This window comes from Urocampus carinirostris, chromosome 2 (genome assembly GCF_059441175.1).
Source record: "Urocampus carinirostris isolate Australia breed hairy pipefish chromosome 2, RoL_Ucar_1.0, whole genome shotgun sequence".
NCBI lineage: Eukaryota > Metazoa > Chordata > Actinopteri > Syngnathiformes > Syngnathidae > Urocampus > Urocampus carinirostris.
This window is the reverse complement of record NC_142350.1, coordinates 14,483,470-14,502,809: the sequence shown is the minus strand read 5'-3', so window position 1 is coordinate 14,502,809 and position 19,340 is coordinate 14,483,470. Positions and strand designations below refer to the sequence as shown.

At 38.4% G+C, this 19,340-nt stretch overlaps 1 protein-coding gene across 2 annotated transcripts in view; it reads right to left on the bottom strand.

Moving 5' to 3' along the window:
* ankrd28a (ankyrin repeat domain 28a) overlaps positions 1-19,340 on the bottom strand; it is a 40,266-nt gene that overhangs the window by 7,751 nt on the left and 13,175 nt on the right. For both annotated transcript variants that reach the window (XM_088329023.1, XM_088329024.1), the window contains exons 4-20: positions 18,832-18,902; positions 17,944-18,144; positions 16,475-16,562; positions 14,869-15,011; positions 14,680-14,787; positions 14,485-14,589; positions 13,035-13,113; positions 12,845-12,959; positions 9,274-9,356; positions 9,146-9,209; positions 7,065-7,133; positions 6,846-6,986; positions 6,670-6,781; positions 6,541-6,567; positions 5,287-5,361; positions 1,819-2,020; positions 58-145 (exon numbers count right to left, since the gene is read on the bottom strand). In XM_088329023.1, coding sequence (XP_088185149.1) covers positions 58-145; positions 1,819-2,020; positions 5,287-5,361; positions 6,541-6,567; positions 6,670-6,781; positions 6,846-6,986; positions 7,065-7,133; positions 9,146-9,209; positions 9,274-9,356; positions 12,845-12,959; positions 13,035-13,113; positions 14,485-14,589; positions 14,680-14,787; positions 14,869-15,011; positions 16,475-16,562; positions 17,944-18,144; positions 18,832-18,902 — 1,771 coding nt within the window. The remainder of the gene's footprint in view (positions 1-57; positions 146-1,818; positions 2,021-5,286; positions 5,362-6,540; positions 6,568-6,669; positions 6,782-6,845; positions 6,987-7,064; positions 7,134-9,145; positions 9,210-9,273; positions 9,357-12,844; positions 12,960-13,034; positions 13,114-14,484; positions 14,590-14,679; positions 14,788-14,868; positions 15,012-16,474; positions 16,563-17,943; positions 18,145-18,831; positions 18,903-19,340) is intronic.

Genomic DNA, 19,340 nt, shown 5'->3' with positions numbered 1-19,340 from the left:
AATTAGATTTTGTTTTAGAAAACAGGTCAAATATGAAATCTACTGTCCACAACTTACTGCTTGTTGACATCTTGTGCATTCAAATTGATGTGCTGGTCATTGTTGCTCAAGAGGAGGCGCAGGCACCCCGAATGGCCATTTAAAACTGTAACATAAAGGATGACGTTTTAAATTTAAAGTGATTCTAAAAGACCATTTTTTTTTCAATTAGGCACAGAATGTGTAGTGTTCCTCCCCACAATTATGCTGACCCACTGCCCGATGATTGCTGGGATGGACTCCAGCACCCCCGCGACCCTACTGAGGATAAGCGGTGCAGCTAATGAGATGAGATGAGATGTTGCAAAATATTCCATGTGCCGGGGTCTTGAGAAATGCAGTCTAAAAGTTGACCAATCTGGCTTGTATACTCTATAGCAGTGATTTTCAACCACTGTGCCGCGGAACACTAGTGTGCCGTGAGAGATCGTCGAGTGTGCCGTGAGAAATTATCCAATGTCACTTTTTAAAATTTTATAAAACTTTTATGAATCATTTTCTGCAAATATTATGTCATTGTCAAGTAAATAATATTGTAATTAAACATATTGTTTAGTGTCATTTTACAACATTTTTGGTTATTGGTGCGCCGCAAAATCTTTCCAATGTAAAAAAACGTGCCCTGGCTCAAAAAAGATTGAAAAACACTGCTCTAGAGCTGTGACGTCATTGGATAAAAAACAAGACTCCTAATGATGGTGGATCCTGTTGGCGCAAAATATGAGGCAGTTCCGAAGCTGAGGAGGATTGTAGTGAACGATTGCATAGAGCTAATTTCTTCTTGGAGAAATTGGAACTTGGCCAGTTTTGTTTGAGTTCTGTGCTTCGACCTCCAAAAGCTGCATGAGGTAAGTTTACCTGTCGAAGTTACAGCGTGCATTCCTTTTTTGCCTTAACCTCCTTTTGGGGAGGCGATTCAGTCTTTTGCATTGTGTTTTTTGCCACGTGTCTTATGGTTGGTAAACTATTGTCTGGCTATCTCCTGTTAGCGTTGAGGCTGCCAAAAGCTTTGTTTTGTTTGGTCCAAGTTAGCCCCTGTTAACAGCCGGCTAGCCTGCCCTGTCTATTGGTTTATTACTTGCTAGATTCATGTTTGTTGCCGTAGCAGTTTTTTGTTGTTGGCTCCAAGTTAGTCTGGCTTACTGCGTGTTTTTGATCGGCCAGCCTAGTGTTGATCGTCCGAGTTAGCTCTCTTTAGCAGCCGGCTAGCCTGCCACATCCATTAGTTTATTCGCAGCTGGATTCATGTTTGTTGCCGTAACCTTTTTCGTTGTTGGTTCCCGGTTAGCCTGGCTGCTTTCTGCACTTTTTGGTCAGGCAGCCTTTTGTTTTTCTGCCCTTTTTAGCAGCCGGCTAGCTTGCCGTGTCCATAAGTTTATATACGGCTAGGTTAGCACGCGTTAGATTTCCGTGTGTTATTTTGACAGTTATTTCCATTTTGGCTGCTCGCCATTTGTTGCATTTTCCACAAAAACTACAAAAACTTGGCTCAAACACTCATAATCTCTTCGACTAAATAATATGTTAAACAATATGGTGACTGGCTTATGAGGGCTGCAGTGTTACTCTGATGACGTCAAAGCTCAGGAAGTCAAAGACAAGACAGCCCGTCTTTCAAACTTATTACCGTGGAAAATAATTGGAATTTACCAATTATATATATATATATATATACATGGATATACCTTTTATGCTAAATCATGTACTATTTTCTCACATTTTGCATGTGGTAGAAATTGGGTATACCTTTTAAACATCTTCATATCTGAAAAAAACTACCTGCAGCATGTAGCGCCGTCATTTTGCAGGAATAATCGCACGCCATTGGTGAGGCCCCACGGTGCAGAAGAAGCGAGACGCATTCCTGGTGTCCTCTGGAGCAGGCCAGGCTGAGGGGGGTGCGGCCTTGGGGACTACGGACGTCCACGTCCGGCACGGAGGACAGGAGGACCTCTAAGGCTCCGCAGTGTCCGTGATAAGCCTGTGCGAAGTGAAGGCAAGGTAAGGATATTTACTTTTTTTGCATTTACATAATATTGGATGTCTTTTTTTGTTGTTGTTGATGAATTACAATTATCCCTTGCTGTATCGTGGTTTTTCTACTTTTCACCTAGCATCGTGTTCCACATTGATTGGCTAAATAGTTGCCCTGCCCCTTTTCTGCCTGTGCGTCAGTGACATTGTGGTCTAAGTTTTACACGACGGTAAAACAGCTTGATGAATTCACTTTAGGTACACGCAAATCTTTTTCAATACGGAGTTTCTCTAAAAGTCATCAGGCCAACGAAACTTACGACCAACAAAAGCACCAAAAGGCAGAGGAAGAGGCTTCCTATCGCAAAAAAAGTTGGACTGCTTGACACACTAAATTAAGGCAAAATCATTTTTATGCTACATTTTAGTTTTACCAATACGCTGAAGAATTTTATACATTTTACTATAAAGGATTTTATATGATTAAATACAAGTTACATTTATCGAGTGCAATGAAGATTTTCACTGAGTGGGCTTCAGGTCACGCTGTTCCAAATTCAGAATGTTTTGTCTGGGGAATTTTGATAACAGGACTCTGACGAAGGACGTCAGGCATTGTTTTGATAAGCGCTCTGCTGTTTTGAGTTTCTCCAGACATTGAGGCGAGGGGGTGGACCCCACGTGGGGGTTTTCCTGGCACACCCATTGGAGAAGCCAGCACACCAGCTTGCGGAGAGACGTGGGCCGAGGGAGAAGCAGAAGATCGAGAGAGGAGGCTTGACAGAGACTCGAGCGACACTAATTCGGCTAATATTCGATGGAGTTCACTTAGCTAGATTGTTTAGGAGATTAAATTTCCCCCGTGTGTAAATGCCGGTCTCTTGTCAATCTTTTCCCGTCAAGAAACGAGCGCGCATAGTTAGGAGAATCTAGGTTGTGTTTGGTTAATGAAGTCAGATAACTAATTCGAACAATTTGGTAAACGGTACATTTTAATATTAAATTCCTAACACCGCCCATACGATGGTGACAAAATATCTGAAATTAAAAAGTGTGTTCAAGGTAGTGCAACAGAACAGGAAAAATTTTCAAAATTATTATTTGACAGTTTTTTGTTTAAAAACGTTTAGAAAGCACAGTACTTGTATTTGTTAAATAAATGCTAAAGACTGTAAATAGGGTTTGTTTGATGGTTTCAATGCATTGTTAATAAATTTATAAATAAAGATTTCTACTTTTCAGATTTTGATTATCGCAAGTCCTTTTTGGAACCCCTGCGATAGCTGCACATCGTAGTAAGACTATTTTATTTTTTGTATCACGTTTTAAAGCATGTTTTAACATTTTTTGTTGGGTAAGGGGTGTTTTTGAATTCTATCAATTTTTCATATTAATAAGTGGTGTACTCATTTGAAAATTTGCTACTCTCTGCCGTCATCTACCGGCTTCGAGTCATAATTGCAGCCTTAGTCAGCTCATTCCTCAAGTACTAAAAAAAAAACTCTTCCTTTTTCATTTATGAAACAGGCCTTTTCTTACTTTCACCATTTTCAGGCTACACGGACAAAAAAAAACCCGGGGCCATATATGAAATCACTTTCCACCCCTCTTTCCCCTCCTCTGCTTCCTAAAAAAAAAAAAAAAAAAAAAAAAAAAAAAAAAAAAAAAAGCAGATAGGCACGATGAAAAAAAAAAAAAAATCCTGCACCGCACCTTTAATGGTTTCAGTGCTATTATGGCATTAATGCAACTTCTTTCAAACATCATCGTATTTTTTATATCAGCTTCCGTATTTAATACATGTTGGTGAGTACTGAATGCTGAAAAATCAATGTTATGATACTATACAAATCCGGCATCAGCAACAAGCTACCGAAAGGATAACAAATATTGACAGCATTCTGACGGCTGTTAGTTGCATTTAATTATGTTTCAAACTAAGTTAAAGAAAAAAAAAAACTATATTTGTGTTTCTGTAGTCCTCGGCTTGAGGCCAGGTGAAAACACGTTGGGCTGGTATGGGCGCCAGCAGGCTGTACTCTCCCAAGACACACGACGGGAAATGGTGCCCCTACAGCCCTAGTGGTTAAGGGGTGCACCCACCCACCATATATACTTTAGTCGTTATTTCATGTGTATTTCTGCCCAAAGCCGCCTCTCTATAAAGCTGTAATATTTATTTGTTCTTAAAAATAGCTAATATAGTCACTTAAGATTATTAAACCTGATTGACTATTTTGCCTTTATCCCTAATTATAGTTGTTTAAATGTCAATTATTAAAAATAATTTCTGATACCTTATTGTATTCATAACATCTACCTGAAAAAAATCATCAAGCAAACATAGAACAACAGATAGAAATGTGAAAACATGTGGTGAGTCTTTATTCAGGGTTGGTCCACCTTATTTGATTGGACAAATTCAAGTCCTTTTTATGGACTTTCAAAGCCAATTTTCAAATTTTTCTAGTACCATCTACATAAAACAATCCAATGAATTATGTATTTTGCAAGGCCACAAATATTTCTGCCATTTGCATATGTGATTTTTAATCTTGCGTGTACATTTATCAAGACTTCTGATTTTTAGATGTTGAGTAAATCGCAAATATATGAGACAAATGCCTACCCATATAGGCGTTGGGTAAAAATCACAGTAATAAGTATTTTACATTTTCAGTTGCATGTAGTTCTTCCCACATACAATTTACCACTGGGAAACGCTACCTTCATTTTTTTGCATGGCCCATTATCAAAGTCCATAATTGGGAAGTCTTGATTGACTTGAAAAGCGCTATATAAATGCAGACCATTTACCATACGTATTCCCTGGACTAGTTCACATTTTATAGTGGCCTATTTAGGTGTGGCATGCACGTCTTCTGTAAGGGATGATTACGCTTCATAGGACAATGCTGTATATGCTAATACCAGCTGCAATGACAAAGCAAAGCCACTAGAGAGAAGTGTTGGGTTCATTTTTAAGCAGAAACATTGAAAATTTCCAGCATTCACAAGCACTTCACCTAAATTTCAAGCACTTTTTAATGCTTGAAAACAATATAATTCAAGCATTTTAAGGATTTCAAGCACCCATACAAACCTTGTATATAAGGTAACAAGATGGAGAAAAAATTTGATTAATCTGGATTGGATATTTGAATTGCTTTCTAGCATTTATATTGAAATGTGTAAGTGCTCTATTGATTTTAAGAGGGTGTTTGAAAGCTAATTATGAGTCATCTCATAAACACTAAAAGTCTTTGAACTTACCGCTAAATGGAGTGGACTAATGTGCCCGTGGCACTCTGAGTCATTTGGGAAATCTGTCCCTGATGCCTCCATTAGCTGGAAAAAAACGATGGCGTAATGAAATACAACCCCTGTTAGATAGAAAATTGCATTTCAGTGCTTTACCGCGAGATTAAGCCCACATTTGGAGTCATTTTAAGAAACACAATTAAATGAGTGAGTCTGTATTTTATTCAACAGTACTTTATGGTCTTTAGCTGTGGTATTGAATTTTCTTTTGTTAGCACTTTGTTGCCTTATGTGTCCAACAGAGGGTGATCTTTCTACAAATAATTTCTTTAAATCAGGGGTTTCAAACAAGGAACCCGCGGGCCGGAGCAGGCCCACGCACTGATTGAAACCAGCCTGCATGACAACGCCGAGAAAAGTGGCAGAGAAAAAAAGAGCCGTAAAAATGACCTGCAGTTTTAATGATGTCCACTTGATACAGCCAAACTGGGTGCTACTCCCAAAACACCTGTAGCTGTATTTCCTTCTTTTATATTCTATTTCTCTCTATTTTGCTCCTCTCTTTCTTTCTCTCATTCTCTTTCTATCGTTCATTAATTTTCTTTTTCTCTCTTTCTTTCTACTTCTTTCTCTCCCTCTCATTCTCTCACTTTCTCTCTCTCTTTTCTTCTTAGTATCATTCTTAATCTCTTTCTCTTACTCTTTCTCCATCTATCTTTCTTTCCTCTATTCTTTCTCTCTCTCTCTGACTTTACACATTTCTCTATCTCTCTCACTTTCTTTCTCTCATTTTCTTCTTCCTCTCTCTCCTTTCTTGCTTTCTCTTTCTTTTTTCATTTCTCTTTCCTACTGTCCCTTCTCTACCCCCCCAGCTCCCTCCTCTGTCAGTATCTTTTTTCTCTTCCTCTCACGCTCTAACTCTTTACAGTATTTCTCTTTTTAATCTACTAGTCCAGCCCTGGCGACTTTAATCTGGCATGTTTAAGGACTGTACTTCCCAAATCCATTCAATACGTGGACTGAGCAATTAGGGAAAAAAACACTGGACCGTGTGTACAGTAAGATGAAACATCTAGTTGGATCCGCCCATCTCTGTCTGTCCCTCACCCCCCATGGGATATGTCACAATATATCCCATGTTGTAAAAATGACAATAAAGGTATATTCTATTCTATTATGCTTTTTCCACAATGTTTCCTGTGAGCTCAAATGAGTTTGACACCACTGCTTTAGCGTTATCTCAAGGACTATGTACAAGATTCTTACCACATCAAGGGGCGTTTCACTTGCCATCTATAAGGAAACAAAAAACAATGTTTACAAAATTCATTTCACGCTTAAGTAGACTTTAAAGGATTCACTCGTAGTTTTCTACACTATGAAAGAAGTACGTACCAGCTCTAGAGAGAGAGTGCGGCCATAAGCTGAAGCATAATGGACTGCACTGTACCCCTGTTGGTCCCTCACTCCTGGCTCAGCATTGTTCCTCAATAGATACTCCACACATCTAACACATCAAGAAACGATAATGTTTACTGAGCAATTTGTTGAAAACATAAGCTTTTACTTACTTTCCATCTGTGTCTGCAGCGGAGGCATAGTGAAGGGGGCTGCAGCCTCTCTGGTCCAGCTCATTGACGCTTACCCCAGAGCCCACCAGGGCAAACACACATTGGTAATTACAGTTGGCTGATGCATAATGAAGCGGAGTTCTGTGATGATGAGCGGGGTGGTTAATATTCATAGTGGGTTCCGGCTCCTTCCAGTTGATACTCGTTACTGCGGCTTACCTTCCATAATTGTCTTTTTTGTTAAAGTCGGCGCCTATGTTCAGTAATAGATTCAGGCACTCCAGGTTCCTTATTAGTTAAAGAAAACATACATCATATAAAGATATATTATTCACACACATAAATGGTTATGGGATCACCAACATGGTTTTTCATGGCCAAATGTAAGCACTTTCTGGGGACTTTCAAAACCAATTTTATAAATTCTCCAGAACCATTAAAAGAAGAAATCCTGTGTGAATTATGTATTTTGCAGAGCAACATTGCAACAAATATGTCTGTGATTTACATATGATTCAATTGTTTGTACATGATTCAAATTGAATCTTTTCTTCCGGCGCCGTCACGAATGGCAGCCACTCCAGCAGCTCCCGTGTTATTTTCGATTGTTCTCAGCTCAGGGATGCTGCTGGAAATGTGAATTTCCCTTCGGGGATGAACAAAGTATCCATCTATCTATCTATCTGCAATTGATAGATAGATAGATAGATAGATAGATAGATAGATAGATAGATAGATAGATAGATAGATAGAGAGATAGAGAGAGAGAGAGAGATACTTTATTCATCCCCAAAGGGAAATTCACATTTCCAGCAGCATCCCTGAGCTGAGAACAATACAATAATAAAGCAAAAAGAATACAATATACAAATACCCAATGTGACGTGCAAATGCCCACTGTAGCGTGTTATATAGAATATCTAAATAGTGCTACACAGAATACATATTGCAATAAAATTCGGTAATATGCAATGTAGGGGGTGTGGTTTAATGTGGGCTTTTACTCTGACGGGTAGAGTTAAAGAGCCTCATGGCATGAGGAAGAAAAGATCTCTTCAGTCTGTCCGTAGTACAAAACAGTGACAGCAGTCTGTCGCTGAAACTGCTCTTCTGTCCGGAGATAATGCTGTGTAGTGGATGCGATGGATAGGATAGGATAGGATTTTAGATCTGGAGTAAATTGCAAATATATTTGTTTTTGAGACATATCCCTCCCCATATAAGTAATGGTAAAAATGATAGTAAAATGTTGCTCACAATTTCAGTTGCGGTTTTTCTATTAAAATTTACCACTGGGAGACGCTACCTCCATTTTTTGTATGGCCAATAACAAATATTCATAATTGATACATAATTCTTGCACTAATACACATTTCATAGTACCCTGTTTAGGTTTAGCCTGCGCGTGACCCTTAGGGGGTGATGATGCTTCATAGGACAACACACTACAAATGAATGTGAGCAGACGTTAATAATGAGGGAACATATAATGCAATCGCCAAGCAAAGCCACCAGGGAGCAGTGTTCAAGCATGTACAAGCACTTAACCCAAAATCCAAGCACTTTTCAACCCTTAAAACACAACATTATTATTCAAGCATTTTCAAGGATTTCAAGCACCCGTAAGAACCCTTCACCAACCCTTTAAAGGCGAGGAGCTACTTTTTGTTACTGTTTAGTGCAAAGGGCTACCAGTTTGATATGCATTTTTAAACTAACAAGTTATCATGTTATTACAATGTTGTTACCATGTTACTGTTACATTATGTTTCAAATTTCCTATTATATTACCCATTATTTGTGATCACTTGAACAATTTCATATGTTACCTATATTTATTGTTGATGTCAACTACATCTTGTTTATAGTTCCCCAATGCAACATGTATTGCAGCCTGGCCCCTTCTACAGGTTTCCTATATTCCTCATTCGGAGGTTATTCAGTTTTTCTTTGCCCGCATGCCTGTTTCAGTTAAGGGGATGGCATAACTGTGGCCTGTGCAGTCCTTTTGGGATTAAGTGCTATACAAATAAATGTAACCTAACTTGGCATTGAATTAGGGTAAAAAAGGCTCAGTCAACCACTAAAAGGTAAGCCTTGTGTAATCGCACTGAGAGCATTGCACACATAAATTATAGTCTATTTTTAAAAAGAGTTTGGGAGGAATTGATAATGTATTCAAAGACTCTGGTCATGTCAGTAACATCTCATGATACACAACAATCATATTTTCTAGAAAATCACAATGACCCACTGGAACCACGTTGGTGAGACCTGCTATAGATTGATTAAAGACTTACCCTCCGGCGGCAGCTGCATGAAGACATGTCCTTCCGTAATCATCAGGAGAGTCAATGTCAAATCCTGGGAGAAAAAAAAGCAACCAGGTGATTTCCGAACAGGAGTAAAGGTGTCGACGTCATTGTACCTGAAGACAGAAGCTTCCTGCAGCAATCAGGAAATCCGGTGAGCGCTGCGAGGTGCAGTGGAAACATCCCATGAATGCCTCTCCTGGGTTATAAAAGAGAGGACGAGACAAAACATGGTTGCCAGATGTGTCTTCTCTAAATAGTGTTTCCCATAGAATTTTGTGAGACCCTGGTGGGTGGACAGTGTAGGAGGGACTAGGGGGATGCCCTTCGTGAGAAAAATGTCTACATTTAAAATTCAAACGCAAAATCAAAAGTCTACATCTATGATGAATGTGTGCCCTTGTAACTATTGAATCATTAATAGTTATGAAAGGCAATGACATAAACAGAAGTTTCATGCAAAAAAAAAATCTTGTCATTCTAGTGAGACAAAAAATAACTAGTGTTGCACCGATGCCGATGCTGTACTATTTTAAGACATTGTATTAGCGATTAAACTGACCAAATCACAGATGAGGTTTAAATCTAAATGTAATACACATATCGGTGATTTGGTAAACTACAGTAAGAAAAATGAGTACAGCTGCTTTAGTGATTTCTGCTCCAAGTGGATGCCAATACAGTTCAGTGGAACCTCGGTTCTCGACCATAATCCGTTCCAGAACCCTGTTCGAAAACCGATTTGGTCGATCACGGAAAATCGTTTTTCCCATTAAAAGTAATGTAAAATAGTTTTAATCCGTTCCAACACCCTGAATGTTTAGCAAGAACGTAAACATAAAGCTAACCCAGGCAAATCGTAGGTTCGCGTTAGCGTAATCTTCTGTACGAAAGATTACGCTAACATGAACGTGTAAAAATAAAAAAATCAGGTCGTTTACAAGTCATTTAGCACCCGGGTCTCCACAACAAGTGGTGAGCGGTTAAAGAATAAAGAAAAGAATTATGAATAGGATTTTTTACCTTTGTGGTGCTCAGCAGAAGCCATGCTGTATGTATAGCAAGATCGGAAACTCGCACACCTTCATATTTTGCTATTATTTCTTTCTTAAATGCAATAGTTGTACGCACTACTCTTCTTTTTTCACCTGTAGCTGCTTGCACCGAACTTCTTCCGAGGCATAATTAGGGGTTAAAACACTCCGTTCACAGATATTCAAAACGAAAGCAAAAAGAAGTGCGCGCTCACGTGACAACAGTTCTTCATGGGGGGTGGGGGCAATCTACACCCGTACGCCGCTCAGCATCGCCCCTAGCATAGCGGCGTTCGAACTCCGATTTTTTGAATGGAAAGCGAAGCAAGAATTTCTCTAAATTTTTGGTCGAGAACCGATTTGTTCGAACTGAGAGGCGTTCGAAAACCGAGGTTCCACTGTACTTCTTCGGTGGTTTACACGAGGTAATTGCATATCTGTCAACCTCAGCCAATTGCTCCCCTTATTAATGATGGCAGTTCCCTTTATTGGGCGATAATAAACCTTAAAAACACAGAGACGGTATTGTGCCTAAATCCAACTCCCCTGTAAAAATGTTTTTTGCTGTACTATTTTAAGACATTGTATTAGCGATAAAACTGACCAAATCACAGATGAGGTTTAAATCAAAATGTAATACACATATCGGTGATTTGGTAAACTACAGTAAGAAAAATCAGTACAGCTGCTTTAGTGATTTCTGCTCCAAGTGGATGCCAATACAGTACAGTGGAACCTCAGTTCTCGACCATAATCCGTTCCAGAACCCAGTTCGAACTATAAAGCACTACCCCAACGGAGCTTTATCGTCAACGGCGACTTTAATCGGGCATGTTTATTGACTGTACTCCCAAATCCTTTCAATTGTGGACTCCCAAATCTACTAAATTGTGGACTGAGCAATTCGGAAAAACGCTGGACTGTGTAATGTAAGATCAAACATTCGGTTGTGTCCGGCAACTCTGTTTGACCCTCACACCCCCCCGAGGACAACAAAGTCAGTTAGTTCTTTGTTCCTTGTGTCTTTGTTTCCTTATCCTCACTGTAAATGAACTGGAGTCGTCCAATTTCGTTGTCACAGCATATCCCATGTTGTAACAATGACAATAAAGGCATATTCTATTCTATTCTATTCTAAAATCTGACTCCCTTCCTGTGAACTATACTTCTCAGCACTGTGCTTCCGACAGAACGTGTGTCACAATCGTAGTCCGAAAATTGTGTTTAATAAGGAATATTGATTGGCGTGATTAAAACAAAGAAAGCAATGGTGGTCTATATAATGAATTTATTAAGGCATATGCATACATTACCAACAACGGAGGCGACCCAATGTTGCCAAATGTTATAACATACACGCTCACAACTAGTTGTACACAACTAGGCTTTAATTGGTGCAAAGAAGCCTTATTGTATAACATGTCACCAGAGTGATTTTGAAGTGTTTCAGACTTTTCTCTCAGAAGTGAGAAGAGGGAGTCAGATTTTGGCAGGTGTTGACAAAATCTCACCCCTCTGCTAAAGTGGCCCATGTTTAAGCTACAGACTTATGATTTCTAGGGTACCATTTCTGTGATCTCAATATGTCACCACAGCAATTTTGAAGTGTTTCAGACTTTTCACTCGGAAGTTAGGCGGGTGTCTCATTCACAATGGTCCTCTGGTTACAGCGATCAGTGAACAATTACATACAATAAACATGCATTACAAAAAGGCTACTTGTATACAACTATTCGTGATTGTGAATATCATATCATTTTGCTACAGGTTTGCATGTCTTAATAAACTTATTGAATAAACTACGATCGCTTTTTGTTTTAATCACGCCAATCAATATTCCTGAATAAACACATTATACTGACTACGACTGCGGCAAACATTCTGCGCAGAGTTGAGAAGCATAAAGCCCGTTCACGCTGATGGGAATCTGATTTTGAACGGGGGTCGAATTTAGCCACACACCGGCTCTGTTGGCTCCCAGATGTCTCTTCAGATTTTTTTGTTGCTTTCACAAATATATTTACAACAATAATCCTACATCATTATTAAATGAATGAATACAAAAAATATTATACTACTATAATATACCAGCTTAGTTAACTTTTAACTAATTCAAATGTTTTCATACCAATCAACTTTCAAATGAAGCAACACATTTGGGTTCTTTTGATAGTGATAGACAATGCACAATCATTTGGAGCCATTAAAACAAATAAAAATGAGTCCAAAGTTTGACCTATTCTTTTATTTCCTTTCCCTCTTTTGGCCTCCAATTTCCCCCGTAGGCCAGTTCTTGTGCTCAATATGCTGCTGCTGCCCCCCCTCCGACCACACCCCCTACACAGTGCAGAAATGAATTGTGCTACAGGGACGATGCCACACATATTAACCAGTCAACCAAATAACCAAAAGTGAATGACACAAAAAAAACCACAGCAAATTAGCACACAATGGGATTTGCGATCTTTATAATAAATGAGGTATCTTTAATTTTTGATTAACTTCACATTCATATATTTGAAAATATAGTTATATTTTCTATCAATACAAGTTATGGGACCCTGGTGGGACCAATTAAACTCTGACAACCCGCCAGATACTTTCTACGGTATGAGGAAACATTGCTGTAACTCACAAACATTCTCTGACTTACTTTGCAAGGCAAGCTCTGTGTTTGACAAGCGCCGTGATGATGAGCTCGTGGCCATAGCGGGCGGCGATGTGAAGGGCCGTGTTTCTGTCTCTATCCACACAATCAATCTCGGCTCCTACGGACACAGAAATGTTAGAGCGCTGCTTTTGTTACAACAGGTAAAAAAATATATTTTGGATCCCCCGCTTACCATTTTGAATGAGAGCCTGAGAGCAGGAGAATCTGCCGTGGCTAGCTGCCATGTGGAGGGGAGTCTTTCCATCTTTACTCTACATGGAGGAAAAAAATGTGGATGTTTATTTAGAACTCTGCATTAAACACATTGTAGTGTATGGAGGAGGTTTAGTACGATGAGCTCAGGTTTTAATGTTTTACTTAATGTGGTGCAAAACAACAGTTCTCAAATGTGGGTATTATAATCCTTGGGGGTAGTTGAGATTTTAAAATATATTTTAAAAGTAGCATCAGAGCAAATTTTCAGCATTTGATTACTTTCTAGAGTAATAATATTCTGGCCATATTTAAATGAGTTTTTCCTTTTTTACAATACAGTTATGACTTGTTTTATTTTTTTGTAGTATTTTTCTATGAAATAAAACGCTTATTTTAAGGATCCTTTTTTTTTAAATTTATTTTTAGATTTTTTTTCTTTTTAAATTTACACGTTAAAATATTACTTGAAAAGTATGATTTCCATGAAACAATTAATTCTATTAAACAAATCAACATTTACTATTTAAAAAAAATCAAGTGTTTTATCTGGTTTTACTTAAATACAAATATATTGTTTTCATATTTACTATGTTTTTTTTAATTAAAAGTAATCTATCTACATGAGGATTATTTGATATTTCAATGTTTAAGAATCATCATCAATAAAAAGTCTCAAAGGGGTGCACAGATCAAAGAATATTGCAAACTATTATTACAGACTATTAACCTACATGAAGGCAAATGATACACATATTATCAACATAAAGTATAGGTTATTCATATGCTATAGAGTAGAAGTGCAAAAATGCAAAATATTCATTAAGCAATTAATATAATTATTGTAAAAATAATATAATTCAAAATATATTTAAAAAAAAATAAATCAAATGTATTAATAAGTAAATAAAATACAAATATAATAATAATAATTTGTAAAAATAAATATAAAATATTTCTATAGAATAATTATTTTAATCAACTAACTACTTTTACTAGAAAATTAATCTTGATTTGCATTAATATGTTTATTTTAAAATAGAGTCAAAGTAATTTTTCATGCAAAATAAGATGATCATTTTAAATATCCATCTTTCTCTTTTTAACGATTAAAACAAGTTAAACATATATTAAATGAGAAAAATAATTTTTGAAAAAGAGCAAAATAATCTGACAGTGACAAGGACTCTTCTAATATATTCCGCTAGTTGCCAGCAGCCCTGAGACCATGTCGCCCCCACCACCATGCAGCATATGGTCATGGATCTCGAGGCTTCGTGTGCCCTCAAATCCATTTCCATCAGCGCTGTTAATATGGTCTTGATTGACACTGAGGTGCAAACATTCTCCATGGTAATTGCCCGTCCTTCTTGCACTATAAGATTGCGTAATAACAACAACAGAGAAACCTGATCTTTTAAGGAGCCCACCCGCATGTCGATGTGTGCTCCGTGGGCCAACAAAAGCTCTTGGCACAGTGCCCCTTGGCGTGAGGAGGAGGCGAAATGAAGAGCCGAGAACCCCCTCTCGTTGACCTAGCCGGAAAGAGAGCGCCACAAAAAAAAATAAAAAAAATAAAAATGCAAATTTGGCAGGGTTCAAGATGAAAATGGATTTCCGCAAACCTGGTTGACGTTAGCCCCTGCCTTGACCAGCTCGCTGACCACCACATCCTGCCCATTGTAGCATGCTAAATGGAGCGGCGTGTTGCCATAGGCATTCACCACATTCACCTAAAAAACAAAAAACACACACACATACATTTGAATCTTTTGACACAAGGTAGCAAGGTAGAAACGGATTAAAAAGCAGACCTGGACCCCCAGACTCAGCAAGTAGTGGACGGTACTACTCATCCCACTGGAGGCAGCTGCATGCAGAGGTGTGTAGGCTTTCTTGTCCTTACAGTCCACCTCAGCTCCACTACTCACCAGTAACTTCACAACCTCCAGGTGACCTACAACAAATGAGGAAGAACAAAATCACATTTCAGTAGACAAGGATCTCGAAACCCCACCTTACGCCATTTTTACTCTACAGTGTTGAATAAAGTATTTTTTTGGCCTTTCTTTGAAGCTGTTTCCCCAGCATAAGACATCAACAACAAATTAATTTGCATGCCCGTCTCCAAGAAGCCTGTCTGCTATTGGTCAACCCCAAATAAGATTATGGCCTGCTATTAGTTTGCGTTACGGCATCATGAAGACGCCGATATGCTACTGAACTACCTCCCACAATGCCTTTACCTCTTTTCATTCAGTTCAAAATCTTTAACCTTGCAATTATCAAATAATACGAAGAAGGCAAGTGGCATCGCCGCAACCAATTGAAGGTCCTGCCTATTATTGAAATAAGGAGGCAATTAAAGCAACACATTCTTCTGAGGGCATGATAATTCTTGCAAGTGGATGTTTTAATATCTGTTTTAATTTGAATCCTGCATCCCCTTTTGCATCCCCCTGCTACTCCACTCGACCGGCTCAAATCACGTCACACCAAAGGTAAAGAAGATTTCCTGTTTCTCTTCAGACTACAGACGGTGCCCTACGTCTGAATGAGATGGGATGAGAGGTTCCAGACAATCATTCGTAAATTGAATTTGTTCATTAGTTGCCTTAGTGCAATATTTTGTATGTTTAAGGTTTATACGAGTATGTTTAAGGCTTGTATGTGTAACATGTATTGTTTCGTACAAAAAAATACAAATTTAGTAAAATAATATGCTTTATAAAGAAGAATTGAGTTAAGTGTGACTTACTTTTGGAAGATGAGGTTTAAGAGTTAGGTAGAAAATGGCCGAAAAAAAGAGATCCAACTATTTTCCTCAACCGTATCAAGCTTTCTTATCCCACTTTTATTTCAAATGAATCAGCTGGTCTCTTCTTTACACTTTACACCAACCCTCTTGAATGGATGCATTAGATATTAAACAATGAAAATGTCAAAGTTCTTAGCGCGCTGCAGATACAGTACAATATGTTTACACATGAACTGCAGCTGTGACAGGAAGAGGAAGCCGGTGGAAGCTGAGTGACCTCTCACAGCGCCACACGCCAGTAGCGGCGGAAAGAAACACTGCAGTAATGTCCTGTGCTTGGGAAAAGGTGCACGAAATACAAAATCTAACTTACAGCAATGTCCAGATATTTTTCGACATCCCGAAAAAAAATATCGTATCTATCGTTTTGCGTAACTCGAATGTTTGGAAGTAGAGGAGCGTCTGTACATTTATTTATAATGCTATTTAATCATATATATGAATGTGACACTTAATTAGTACTTAAATAATACTATTTTGTTGTTTATGCCCCAATAAACAGCTATTCCATTTTCACATTTCAATCCCCACCTCAGAACGGATTAATGACTTATCCCTCGGTCTACTTGTGTAATGCTTTTCATAACTGGCTGTAATCTTACCCATATAGGCAGCCCAGTGAATGGCCCTCCTATCCTTCTTGTCAAATGCATTGATGTTAGCTCCTCTGGACAGGAGCAATTTCACCATCTGCATTTAAAAATATCATCAAAAAGTGTCCATACACTGCCTTGCAAAGTAGTGAGCCCACTCCACTAACAAGCCCGCCCTCAATAACTTTTTGACATATTGCTATATTTTAGGCTTGAAACTCAAATTATTTTTTTTAAGTATAAACAACATGTGAGACAGAATCATGAAAAAAATTATATTTTTTCCAACATATATTGTGCTAACAAATAAAAAAAATGCGAAGTAGGCGTTGGAAAAATATTGGCCCCCTTTCGGTTAGTACAATGTACAATGATCACAGCCACAAATCTTTTTGGGTATGTCTCTATAGGTTTTGCACTTCTAAAACAGAAATATTTTCCCTTTCTTCCTTACAAACCAGCTTCTGTAAGGATTGATGGTAATTTTTTTGTGTACAGCATTTTTCAGATCTTTCCACAAATGCTCTCGAGGCTTGAGGTCTGGACTTTGGCTTGGCCTTTCTAACACCTTTATATTGTTAGTTTTAAACCATTCCATTGTAGATTTTGCCTTATGAGTAGGGTCATAGTCCAGTTGGAAGGTGAACCTGCGCCCCATTCTCAGGTCTCTTGCAGACTCCTAAAGATAATATGCCAGAATTGCTCCATCGATCTTCATATCACTCTGACAATCTTTCAAAACCGTGCTGAAGAAATGCAACCCCAGAACATGATGCTGCCACCGCCACTTTTGACAGTGGTGATGGTGTTTTCACAGTGATGTGCAGTGTTACTCTGACGCCAGATGTAACTCTTTGGATTCAGCCCCAAAAGTTCAATTTTGGTCTCATCTGATGGCCAGGTCTTGGCAAGTTTACAGTGGTTTTGTGCTTTGGGAGATGTGTAAATGTTGCTAAATCTTCTTGTATCCTATTCCTGCTTTGAACTTTTTCACAACTTTATCCAGACCCTGCCTAGTGTATTCTTTGGTCTTCATAATGCTGTCTGTTCTCCAGTGACTCCTTTCACTGACCTCTGAGCCTACCACAAAGCAGGTGCATTTAAACTGAGATTTATTGCACTCTGTCATAGTTAGTCATTCAGTTAAACATTGGATCAACCAAGAGTCATCGGGGAACTTCTGGTGTCAGTTGGCTGAGCTGAAAGAACAGGGGGGGCAATACTTTGACAACACCTTTGTCTTGTCAAGTCAAGTCAAGTCATTTTTATTTGTATAGCCCTAAATCACGAAGAGTCTCAAAGGGCTTCACAGATTGTCTTGTAAAAATAATTGTCTCACATGTTGTTGATTGTTAGAAAATATTGTCAGTTTTTGAGCTTTAAGTTTGACGACTGAAATGTGGCAATATGACAAAAAGTTCTTAAGGGGCCAATACATTTGCAAGGCACTGTAAAAATCTTATAGAGTGTAGCCGAACCTCCGTGTGTCCGCTAAAGGCAGCGTGGTGCAGAGCGGTGCGCCCGGCCCGGTCGGAGACGTTGACGTTGCTCAGAAGCGGAACCAAAGCCTCGGCACATCGCAGAGCTTTATTGCCAGCTGCCACATGAAGTGGCGTCTGCCAGTTCTTGTCTCTGGCGTTGACATCGGCGCTGTGCTTTAGCAGGACGGACAACGCGTCCTGAGATTGAAAGGTTGGTTTTAAGAATCAAAGGCACAAATGTAAGATCAAAGACACAGGGTTCGTACACCTCTTCCAAGGCCAAATTCAAGCACTTTTTCCAGTACCATTAGAAAAAAAAAAATCTGGTGTGGATCGTGTATTTTGCAGATCCTAAATAAATCTGTTGCTTACACACGTGATTTTCAATCTTGAGAGAGCATTTATCAAGAAATGGGTTTTTTAGATCTTGAATAAATGGCAAATACATTTGTGGATCTGAACAATATGTCAATAGGTTAAACTACTATAATGATGAGCAATCTGGAGAATTAATGCAAATGTATTATTATTCTTGTACAGTATTTCCTTTCCGACAATGCCCGTTATGTGAAAATTGACCAAATATTTTTCGAGACAGAAGGGTTTTAAAATAGGTTGATGGGAAATCTTTAGATCCTGGGTGGTCCTGATCTCCAATAGGCCATTAATTTTAGATTTAGTGTCGTTTTATCCAAATCAACAAGTTTTGTAAGTCAATTACATTCTGAAGTGTCATGTCAAATCTCTTTGTGAACAATGCAAACTACGTTGTCAAAATGACAATAAAGATTATTCTCTTCTATCCTATACCAGGTTTCATTAAAATCAAAAAGGGCTAGTTGTAATTTGACATGGAGTGACCCAGATTCAAGCTGATTTGGTTACCTCACTGCACGAAGCCACGGCACGGTGTAGAGGGGTCAGCCACTTGTTATCTTTGGCGTTAACTCTGGCTCCTTGTAGAAAAAAGAAAAGAGATTGACAATTGTTTATTTCAGTTCATATTTTACACAATATTCATACAAATGCTACAATCCAAATATATAGAAAAGTCAATAACGACAAGGCAGTAATGGTAAGACAATAAATTGTGAATCTATCCAATACAGTGTGATATTAGATACCTGAACATAAAATTATCTTTTACTAGAACTCATTTATTTACCTACTTTTTAATGCCAAACTATTGTGGAGAAACTTGCTTTCTAATCCGCTCAGACCTTTTAAAAGCTTTTAATTTAAGAAAGCATCATCCAAACTCCTTGTATCTAGTAAAGAAGAAAATTAGCTCGAAACTAAGGTTGTTTCTTCTTTGCAGAAAGCTAGGAATCTTTGTTGTCAGTGTAAATGAATCAACAAATGGTTGTTTTAATTATGTGAGAGATGATCATTTG